Source organism: Polypterus senegalus, chromosome 18 (assembly GCF_016835505.1).
Source record: "Polypterus senegalus isolate Bchr_013 chromosome 18, ASM1683550v1, whole genome shotgun sequence".
Classification (NCBI taxonomy): domain Eukaryota; kingdom Metazoa; phylum Chordata; class Cladistia; order Polypteriformes; family Polypteridae; genus Polypterus; species Polypterus senegalus.
The window spans coordinates 10,337,013-10,348,823 of NC_053171.1; the positions used below are offsets into that span (position 1 = coordinate 10,337,013).

General features: G+C 40.0%; 1 protein-coding gene across 2 annotated transcripts in view; it reads left to right on the top strand.

Moving 5' to 3' along the window:
- rbfox1l (RNA binding fox-1 homolog 1, like) overlaps positions 1 to 11,028 on the top strand; it is a 45,164-nt gene extending 34,136 nt beyond the window's left edge. For both annotated transcript variants that reach the window (XM_039741258.1, XM_039741257.1), the window contains exons 6-12: positions 117 to 174; positions 1,199 to 1,255; positions 3,002 to 3,143; positions 7,431 to 7,470; positions 7,598 to 7,659; positions 7,903 to 7,984; positions 10,134 to 11,028. In XM_039741258.1, the coding sequence (XP_039597192.1) occupies positions 117 to 174; positions 1,199 to 1,255; positions 3,002 to 3,143; positions 7,431 to 7,470; positions 7,598 to 7,659; positions 7,903 to 7,984; positions 10,134 to 10,178 (486 nt within the window). In that variant the 3' untranslated portion in view covers positions 10,179 to 11,028. The remainder of the gene's footprint in view (positions 1 to 116; positions 175 to 1,198; positions 1,256 to 3,001; positions 3,144 to 7,430; positions 7,471 to 7,597; positions 7,660 to 7,902; positions 7,985 to 10,133) is intronic.
- The last annotated feature ends 783 nt before the right edge of the window (positions 11,029 to 11,811 follow it).

Consider the following 11,811-nt stretch of genomic DNA (forward strand, 5'->3'; position numbering starts at 1 on the left):
TTAAATAACATTGTTGCTGCTCTTGTCATTATTAATTTCTTGTTCCATAAATCTTTGACTTGAATTTCAATGTAACCAATGTGCAGTAGCTGATGACCTGAATTCTTTTGCTTCAGGTCAATAACGCAACAGCAAGAGTAGTGACCAAAAAGGCCCAGACTCCACTCATAAATGGTGAGTCCTTTATTGTTTATTCATAAGTATTTTTTTATAAAGTGTTAATACTAGAAAGCTGGCATTAGTTGCTTGGGCCCTGAAGCTTTTCAGTCTGTCTCGTAGTCACACAACCTGTAACAAATCAATTGAACTAAAGCACAATTTCAAATATCTCTTTAGGTCAAAACGTTAACTGTCCTTTTTCCATTTGAATCTTCATGTGACACATATAACACTGGCAATGCTCTAAAATGTTTGCCATTCATCAGCTTCCATAAAATAAAATAGCAACTGGAAGACTAAATAAAAGCTAAGCAGATGGTTATAGAGAAAAGCCAAGCAAAATGACACCTTTTATTGGCTAACTAAAAAGATTACAATATGCAAGCTTTCAAAGCAACTCAGGCCCCTTCTTCAGGCAAGATGTAATGATTGATTACATCTTGCCTGAAGAAGGGCCTGAGTTGCCTCAAAGCTGCATATTGTAATCTTTTTAGTTAGCCAATAAAAGGTGTCATTTTGCTTGGCTTTTCTCTACATTCATAATGGCTAACACGGTACAACAACCTAGTACAGCAGATGGTTATTAATCCCTTGGAATACCAAACACTTGGCCGACCAAGGGTTAAGGTTAAAGACAACAATGAAGCCTGATTGTTGAGATGTCAAGAACTTGCTTCACTCACTTGGTTCTAGGTGGATAGATGCGAGTGTCTGTTTGAATAAGCTAGCTCCTAGAGAGCAAACAAAAACACTACAGAACTAGAAAAAGGTAAACTAATTTAAATTAAAACAAGTAGCCAACATGTACAAAAAAGAAAAGCATAAATTCAAAGCATACTTTGAAATTTTAGAAAAAAAGAATGTTAAACAATAAAATTTGAATATTGACAACCTGAAACATGTAATCTTTTCAAAGACAGTGTAACAACTTTCAGTCAGAAAACTAATTTCTTTGATTGCTGCTGAGTGTGCAGCGGACATGAATAGCAGAACATTAACACCTCTTCATTCTCAATATCTTTTCCATAATTTTCCTCAGCTGGGTGGAAGATAAACCCGATGGTGGGAGCAGTATACGCACCGGAGCTTTATACTGGTAAGTGTTATGTCTCAATTTGTCTTCTCTTTTTATTTATGAATCTCTTGTCAGTTCATCCATTTATCATTCAACCAGTCATGTTTATGTTCATCCATCCATTCTGCTCTCCATTTGACCTGCTGACAGCTACAGCCTTTGCCGGACGATCAGAGTAGATCAAATTCAACTCAACTGACGCTTGTAATCTATTAAACTTGGCCCAGCTCTGTCCTGTGCCATACAGATAGCCATGTCCGTTCCATCAGTAAGTGAGGTGCTTTGTAGCGTTATCTGCATCAACGGTCCCTTATGAATATTCAGCATTTAAGCAGGTTAAGTTCCCACCAAGAGCGATGGCTGTTGATCCTCCCATTAGCATAAAATGTCTATGTTTTAAAAATCCATCCATCCATCCATTATCCAACGGCCTAACTACAGGGTCACGAGGGGGATTGGTCTGCTGGATTCAATCCCAGCCAACACAGAGCGCAAGGCAGGAAACAAACCCCGGGCCGGGCGCCAGCCCACCGCAGTGTTTTAAAAATAATAATCAATAAAGCCTGAAATGTAGTCAAAGAAATCCTGGACTAGAAGGATCCAATAATTAAAAGAAATGTGAAAGCAATGAAAAGCAGTTATCATCTGTCTCCTTTTAGGGTGTTATGGCGGTGCTGTTGTTTAAACTGCTGCCTCATAGCTCGAGGGGCCTGCGTTTAGCTCCAGCCTGGTCACTCCCTGTATGTAGTTTACACACTTGCCACATATCAGACTGTTTTTTATTCCCACATATGGTTTGTTAGGTTAATTGTAATATATCTGTCTATTTGTAGAGCATCTTCAGGTATCGTTCACTGCAGAAAGGTGCTAAATAAATGAACAGTTGGCCAAATATGAACTAGCGTGTGTTGTGATAGACTGATATCCCATCCGGGTTTGGCTCCTGATGCTATCGGAGTAGGTTCAGATATTTTTGCCGAAAATGGATGAATTTGTATTCCTTTCAGTATGAAATGAACTAGTTAGAACAAGAAAACCTCTCAGGAAATTATTCTTTGAGTTAATAAATGGTGTGACTCAGTTTTGAATCAATTAAATATGAATTTTGAAATCAGGCATATCAAGTCAAACAGATGACTTATTTTCTTACAGATTTTAATTGCTTTATGGCTCTCAAAGGCTTTCACTTGTCTAGGCTGACACATGCAGATCAACATAAGCTGATTGCTTTGACAGAATTAGTTTCATTCTCCAAAAATCCCTTTGGCTGATGCTAGCAATTTTAGAAGTCTTGGCTCTAAGAGCACTTCTGTTAAAGTAATCAAAGTCACTTTGGGTGTATTTTAGCAGACTTCGCTTTTCCTTTTGTTTATCACTCAAGACAGACTCACCAAACTGTGAAATTCTGACTTCATTTATGCTTAAGATTACCTGAAAATATTTCCTTTCAAGAGATTTTAGTCAATTGTTCTGTTCATCATTAATATCCTGTAATAATTATTTTAAACCTTCATGTCTTTTCGCACACCTTGTGTGTATTATACATTTCAGATACCATTAAAATCTACAGTACATACAGTATGTGTTAATTTACATTGGCAAGCAATATGGCACTTTGTTCCAGTTTGCAGTGAAGGACACTAAAACTGGGCTGAATTTTTGTTTTCTGTTTGCCATTTTATTTGCAGGTCACATGGCTGAAGCATTGCAGCTAGGATCAGTATCACTCACTCAGTATTACTCACTATAGTCTTTCCTCTTTTCCAGTGGCCAGTTTCCCATATCCAGTTGCCGCACCAGCGCTGGCCTACAGGGGAGCCACTCTGCGAGGAAGAGGACGAGCTGTCTACAACACGATTCGATCAGCCACTGCCGCTGCTACACCTACACCTGTCCCAGCCTACCCTGGGTAAGTATCTAGTAGAAAAGCAGGCAAGCAAGTCAGTTATGGAGGACCCAACATGGTCCTCCATTGGTAATTCAAATCAATTTGTCAGAAAATCTTCAGATTTTTGGGTAACGTTACTTTTGCTGCCTGAATCCAAAGTCTTGTATTTGAATCTTGCACCAGTAGTGTTTGCCCTTTGTACTCATGTCTTTGCAGAATTTTCTTCATGTCCTCCTTCCAAATTCCAGCATTGTTCATGTTTGTTATAGCATTACATAGATTGCTATATATGCTTCCCTGGAATGAACACCAATTTGCTCGTGCTGTACATGTCATGTCACTTAAGAGTGAGGGTCACTGCAACTTCTTATCAGAATCTTGTCTAAAAAATAATGTATGAAGTAAAACTCACAGAAAATTAAGTTTTGCTTGATTAAGAATTTCATGTTCCTTGATTAAAGCACTTTCTTGATTAAGATCACATCACAAAGGTCAACAGATTTACCCCCAGTCATGGCCTTAATATTCCACTTCAGACACCAGAAAACAACATGTGAGAATATAAATTTTAAAAACAAATGAGAGAAGAACATTCAATCCATCAACCTCATTTGTTTAGCTAATAGCCAAGCTGACCCAATGTCTCATTCAGATACTTCTTTAAGGTTGCCAAGGTTCCTGTTTCAACTACATGGACTGGTAGCTTGCTTCAGATTCCCACAACTCTTTGTGTATAGAGGTCCTTTCTGGCTTCATTCTTAAAAAGATAAGCCAACATGGGAGTTATTCTTATTTCTGACACAATTCTAAAAATTGGCAGATTGTGGCCCTTGCAATGGGCCTGGTGGCCCATCAGGGGTTAATTCCTGTCTTGTGCCCCCGTGATGTTGTGATGGACTCTGGCTGCTGCAATCTGCAGGTTTGCTAATGGAGAGACGGACATTCACGTTTTGGTGAATTTATATCAAAATCATTATCAAACCTGCACCCCATCCTTTTTTCAGGTACCAGACCAGTAGCCATGCCACCTGTACTTCAGCATAAGTAATCCACCTGAAGTTAAGCATTTTTAGTCCTAGCCAATACTTGGATGGGAGACCAACTAGGAAAAGCTTAGGTTGCTGTAAGAAAAGATGCAGGTCTGTGTATGGATCCCAATGTCCCAATGCAGTGATAGGGACTGCAAAAGCTGGCACAATCCTTTGGATGGGATGTAAAACCAAGGATTTGACTTTCTGTGGTCATAAAAGATGCCTGCAAATCCCGGCTAAATTGCCCACACTACTAATTAGTTAACCCCCTTCACCATCTTAACAGCTAATGTGTGGTGAGCATACTTTTCAACAATGTTGATGGCTGAAGTGACTTTCTGTAAACCACTATATAAATGTAATTATTATTATTATTATTATTATTATTATTATTATTATTATTGTTATTATTATTATTATTATGTCTGTTTAAGAAGCAACTCACGTTATTTCAAAAAATTATGTAAAAACACTTTCCCTCTGCAGGGGGTGCCATGTTCCTCCTGAACACACAGTATCTACATTCATTTTTTGCAGAAGTGCAATTTACATACTACTAAGAGATGCAACAATTTGTCAAAAATATTATCTATTCAGGGTGGGTAAATTGGCACCCTAAATTGTCCCTATTGAGTGTGTGTGTGTGTTTGCCATTAGATAAACTGGTGTCCTGTCCAGGATTTGTTCCTGCCTTGTGCCCTGTGCTAGCAGGGATAAGCTCCAGCAGACCCCCGTGACCCCGTTCTGGGCTAAGCAGGTTTGAAAGTGACTAACTGACTGACAATCTAAATGATTCAACATCAAAAGAAACAGACACAGGCATACTCCCCATCCTACATATCACTGTGTGGAATCTGAATGTTCTCTTTATATTTTGTGGACTTCATCCAGGAATGTCACTTTCCAGCAGCCCTGTGGTCAGGCACTTCACTGAGTCTGAATCGTGAGTTGCTGATCTTGTCCATCGGTTATGTCCCTCAATGACCATTACTCTGTCTAATTTATATTAAAGAGGTAGCCCATGAACTTGCTGTGTAAATAACAGATGACAAAAAAAAATCGAGGTGGAAAAACCAATTTAAAAAGTCTTAGCTATTCATCAGAACTTGGCAAACAATTAGAAAATGGAGTTTAGTTTAGTAAAGTGCCACATACACACACAGTTGAAGAACATTAAATATAAATACAAGATGGAAACGCTGACCTACAGAAAATAGTATCTGAAAAATATTTAGGGATCTACATTGACCAAGGTGGGATTAAGCCTCCCATGGGCCCCTGGGTGTCAGAGCTCAAACCCATAACACCACCACCACCACCACCACATTAGATGCACACATAAACAGACATTGTCAAAATCACATATGTTAGTAATAAATCAGGTACAGGGACTGAAGTAGAAAAAAACTCCAAACTATATATCAGGTCAACTTCACTTTCTTTTTTAATTATTACATTACATTCAGTTTCACGGAGCCATTTAAAAATAGCAACTGTAGCTTAAAATAAGGTGCAGCCCTCCTAATAGAAGCAGTGAAGGTGGAATTACGGGCTAATACAGTGTGGCTGATAGGGGGATAGGCTTGTAAACCGGGACGTGCAATTGAACATTGAGAGTAGCCGCTCCTCATTAGCTATATTGGGAGCTGATAGAGGCAACACCTGCATCATTAAATAAAGCAGGGAAATGAAAAGAGGAGGTCTGTTTTTTGGAGATCAGTTTTTGAGGCACTGATTGTCACGTCAGTTGGAGGCAATATGTAGTTTCCATTGGTGTGGTGACTGAGGAAGCAGGGGAGACAGGTGATCCAGTTTATACTCTGTGGGTGCCAATTAGAAATGCCAGAGAGGGCTTTCTGTGGACCGTCCAGAGATTTCAGTGAAGGTGCTGGAGGCACGACTGAGGGTTACTGAGTGAGAGTAGTGGAGACATGTGAAACCAAAAGGTGATGAACCACAGTTAGTATGGCTATTGAAGGTATGGCACTGGCATGGAGTAAGCAGGGAGAACGAGGCGTCACATGCATTTTCATCGGGATGGTGGCAAATGAAGTGATGCAGTCACCGCTTATGGACAGAGTGTGAGGAGGCTGGAGATGCAAAGGGAACATTTTTAGAGATACTGCAGAAAGAACTTAACTGATTTAAACTATTTATGACATCTTCTTTGTGCAATTCTGTTGAAAACACTGCATAAAAGACACCCAGAAGAGAGTAAGCAAGTGTATCCTGGGACTTAAGGACTTGCCCTACTGTGACAGGCTAAGGAAATTAAACCTGCTTAGTCTCTAGGAGATAAAGTTGTGTAAAAACCTAATCCATGTCTTCAAATTCCCAAAGGAATCAAAGTTGATCCAAAAGAATTATTTTAATCAAAGCACACATACTTGATGACAGCAGTAGAAACCAAGTGGAAATGTATTGGGGACTAAAGCCAGGGACCTTTTCTTTACATAATGAGCCATGGAACTTTTATTGTTATTTTTGTGACACTTTCATGTTGCCATTTTGTTTAATGGTCACCTCCATTTTGTGTTTAGTTTTTCCATGGGTACCACCATATTTTCTATAGCAATGACAGCTGTTGTTAGACATGTGATGCAAAAGTCACATGACATCTGATGTTACCAAGTTGCAGCAGTAAAACTTTGTGACACTCAAAAGCAAATGTCTTAACTTTGAATGGCATAACAAACGGAAGACCTAATGTACCAAAGACTTAAAGGGGCTTCCAAAGCAAAGGTCTTTAGTATAAGCTTCTAATTCAAATTGTACTAAAAGTCCCTAATTTTAATTTTATTTTAATTTTGTTTTTGGTTCCCATGACCCTGATATGGTATGTTTAAGACTGGCTAAGTTTGGTTTCTAATGTTCATGTTACTGTGTATTGACCCTTCCCTGTTACCTGACTACTCTTTCCTTTAAGACATTTCATTATTGTGTTGTTTAGTATTATTTTTAGCTTATTTCGACTTTTTTTCCAAGTGATCATTACAGTTACCAAGCTGAAGCAGAGACCATGAAAACTTTTCTGCCTCAGATATTGGGACAGCACAACCATTAGCTAATCAGACAAACCTGACTGACTGAATAGTCTCTTCTTCTACTGTTCTTTCTTGACTTCTACTGTGGCCTGTACTGGGAGGGGTTCATGATTTGGGGTGCTACCTGAATTGGTTTAAGCCATTCTTGCTTAATTGATTTAATTCTGAGAATATCATTAGATTGTTCTTATATCATATTTGTAAGCTGATTACATCTTTTGGTGTTTTTCTAGTGTTGTTTACCAAGACGGTCTTTATGGGGCAGAAGTTTATGTAAGTACCAAAATCTTTGGATTCATCCTACTCATTTAATCTGTTAATGATAAATCATATATTAATTTTACCATATTAACCCCCCTTCTCTCTCTCTCTCTTTCTCTCCATTCATCCTTTTCTCAAGGGAGGATATCCGGCCTATCGGGTGGCTCAGCCAGCATCTGCCACTACTACCTATAGTGATGGGTAAGTCCTCCTTAATGATGAGTGCAGTGGTTGTCTTGAGGAAAGTGATGGGAGTGAGGCATTACATTTTCTTAGAACAGTATGACTTTTGCACATATGGCTGGTATCTGTCTGCAAAGCCTTCATAATGGCCTCTGTGGTTAGCCCCATATGTGAATGGTCACCATAAAATAGGCAATAATCCAACATCATGCAATTCAAATTCTTGATTGCTGAACAGTAATTTATGACTTACCTCTGCAGGTATGGCAGAGTATATGCAGCAGCCGCCGACCCTTATCACCACACTGTTGGACCAACCGCCACCTATGGAGTGGGGACAGTGGTGAGTTATCCTTCTGTCTTTCTGACATTATGACACAGAACCCCCTCTGCCATATTGTACATCCTGACCTGTCCTCTGCTCAACTCAGCTGCTGTCAGTCTGCTCTTACTGTACTTTCACTCTAACACTCATTCGGTTCATTGAGTTTATTGTCATTTACTGCCAGGTGTTTCCAGACTCTAACTCTGCACTTCTGTATTTTTTTGACTTATCCTTTATTTGTGTAGCCAGTATTCTTACTGGGCAGCCTGGACCTGCAGTGGAGAGTATCTACCATCATGAGTTTTAATACTGAACCCAGTTGCCATGTGTGTGGAGTATTAGGTTCTGGGTACTAATTTTGTGTGGCAATTGTCAGGAATGCTGTCCTCTCTTTATAGAAAGAGACCACAGAGGTCAGGAAGAAGGTTGACAGACCCCAAGAGTAATTGAGAGCAACATATGTCCATGATGGCCATTTCACATTATGCAACTTTTTCTTTGATTTCAGTCACTGCCTTCATTTACATAAGCTTAGGGAGTCTGTGCTAGTCAGTTGTGTGCTTCTATGAAGCGAGCTGCATTAAGTGACACGCCAAGTGACTCCATCCAACTTGTCTGTAACTTGCTAGTCATAGGGGAGGGATCTGTGTGTATGAGAGCTGCCAACCAATGAATGCTCATCTGGAAGTACAATGCATATATTGCAGTGATGAGGAATAAGAACACAGATGTTTTGGACCTCAAAAACAGAAGAGATGTCTGTCTGATGTCTCATATTGTACATATCACGACAGAATCGAAACAATCAAAATGAGGACAGAGATTGCAGCTGAAATCACCATGCCTGCTAACCCTTTGCACAACACCATCACTGTCAGGCAGCACATTATCGGTTCTCAGAAAAAGGGACGAGAAGGACTGTGCTGAAAGGTTGGCATGCAATCACAAAAAGTAACATGGCCAGCAGTTTTCAGTCATGTAAACTGACATGGGTCAGGAATGAGATCAACAACTACAGTTGGCAATCAGAGATATCCAGCCCCTAGAAGTTGTGTAATGTGACATTGGTTGAGGTTGGGTGGGCAGGGACAGTGTTTTATTTTCAAGTTCTGAGCCAGCATGGGCTGCCTGGAGACATGTCACCATTAAAGAAGGTGATGAGATTCAGGAATGTCACGGGGGTAACTAGAAGGAACTCTAGTGGCAGGCGCCTATAGCTTGACCACAGTCTTTTCTGATTCACTTTTACTGTGAACTGCTACAGCACTGGGAGCCTGTGGTTGCTTCAGGATGCTCTTCCACGTGTCGTCGCATTGGGGGGAATCCCAAAATAGTTTAGAAACCTTACAGTGCGTAAAGCATTATTTTTATTTTGTGTCCAAGTGTAGTGACTCTTCAGGCAAAAGCAACTGTCATTGGATAGGTTTCCTTTTTAAAGTCGCAAAAAAAGAAAAAGATTCTAGTGAGCCAACAGATAGCGGTGATTCCGTTAGTTAGAGTGAAAGTCGTCCTACACAATAACCCTCCTCCTCCTCCTCTCCTCTCTCTCGTCTCGCTCACACAAGCCATGATTCTTTTCAAAGGTAAAGTGCAGGTTAATTTGTTTTACGTATTTTTACTTTATATTTTGTATTAACCATTTTTATATAAATATTTGTGGGTTGTGAAACAAATTATCAGAGCTTCCATTATTCCTTAAGGGGAAATTCGCTTTGATATACAAGTGCTTTGGATTACAAGCACGTTTCTGAGACGAATTATGCTCACAAACCGAGGTTCCACTGTACAAAGAAAAACACAAATAAACATGAATAAAATTATTGCTAACAAAAAGTATCCAAAGCATCACAATGAAGAGATAAAACAAGGATTTTTCATGTTTTCTAAACGTAACATTGACATTTTGCCTTAATTTTCGTCATGTGTTCTTACTTGCTGTGTAAGGTTCTTTGTAATAGCACTCACTAAATAAAGACTGACCTCTGTGGTAGCATTTATGACAAAGGCAGGCCACTTCTATTGTGCAACATAAGCACCTCATGCCCACTATGCTGACCAGCTGCCAATTTTCTATGTCAGGTTTGCTCCTCAGACGACTCACCCAGTGAGATAAGTTGCTCATTTCCACTAACTAATTACTAAATTCATTTTTTTTTTGTCATTGCAGGCCAGTTTGTATCGTGGGGGCTATAACCGCTTCACCCCGTACTGACCAGCACCCAGTTCCACCTGGATGAGCAGCTGCGCAGAGTTTTGCAGAAGGGCCAGTGAGCGCCATCAGGGGTTGTATGCTGACCTTGCTTCACGAGACCAGGAGTCAGGTTTTCTACGGTGGAAATGATACAGTTTCCTGTTTTTGGAAATTTTTAAACAAAAAAAAAAAAACACAACATCAGCAAAAAAACTTATAAGTGCTTATAAGTGTTTTAGCAAGACAACTTCAGGGACATTTCTTGGGCTCTTGCACCAAAGTGCACATTTGTCAATCATCTCCTTGTATTTATCTTTGTTAAAGTATTAGAGTCAAGTGGGGGTAGTGGGGTGGGGTGATGGGGTGATGTTGAGCAGGGTGGGCAGGGGCAGGGCATTGTGGGTTTGAATGGGACGGGGCATGTTTGTTAGGAGAAACACAATCTGGAGTTTAATAATTTGGCATCACTACCTCATTTAAGGCATCACTTTCCATCACTGGTTTTAAAAAGCTTTAGGAGTCAGGGAGCAAGCTTGCCATGTGAGAAGTGCTGTGGCTGAAACTACTGGGGTGACAGGAGCCCAAGAGTGACAAGAGAAATCTCAAAATGGCCATGTGGCTCCACAATGGCCGATAGGGAATAGTGAAGGGGCTAAAGCCGAATAAAAAAGGGAGTTTCTTGTTAGGGGAAGGGGATAGGTTTGTATATATTACACAGCAAAGGGATTTCTTCCTTTCTTTTTCCTTCCTTTCTTTCTTTCTTGCTTGCTTTTCTAAATTCTCTGGTTCTTTCCTTTCTTTCCACACTGCATTGTGTCCTCCTTTGTGTTAAACATGTGCCTCTCAGCTAATAAACATCCTCATTTTTAAACTCTGTTCTCCTCTTTTTTTATCTGCTGCTCTCTTTCAATAAAACTCTGGCCTGTGTCTTGATTCTGTCATCTCCTCCTTCATTCTCTGATCTCTGTTTCGCTTTGAACTTCTCTTCAGTGGCCTTTGCCTGTGTTCTGCTGTGATGTTCTGCTATCTGGCATTCTGGGCTAGTGTCAGACCCATTATGTGACTCTGTGATGGGGCAGATGCTAGCCCAGCTATTGCCACCTTCTTCTCATCCTAGAGATTCTGGGGTGGGCTCCCCTCTCAACATCTATCAAAATATCTACCTATCCATCATCTCATCTCACTTATTCCACCGGATGTTCATTGTGTGCTGAGGTCTATCACTAACATTGGGTAAAAGACAAGACCAAAGTCTGGATAGGGTGCCAGTCTATCACAGAGCACACTTGTGCTGACAAGGCCAGTTTAGAACCACCAACCAGCCTAACATGGATGTCTTTGGGAGCAAACTAGAGTATACAAAGAATACTCCACATTGAAACTGGGAGAACATACAAAGCAAACAGTGTCCATGTTAGAGCTCTAATAAAAGTTGAGAACATGCCTTGAATTAAAGAAGTCGAAAAGCCCAGGGAGCTGTAAAACAGTAACACACAATTATACAGCAGTCCTATCAATATTTAATTATGTTATAAAATACTCATTCTCTGAATTGGGACTTTGTTCGTATATCCTAACAAACTGTCACTTGTGATTAGGCTACATGTCAGTCCAGTTTTTTGAGTGTCCTTTTCCATTTACTGTGCTCTATGAT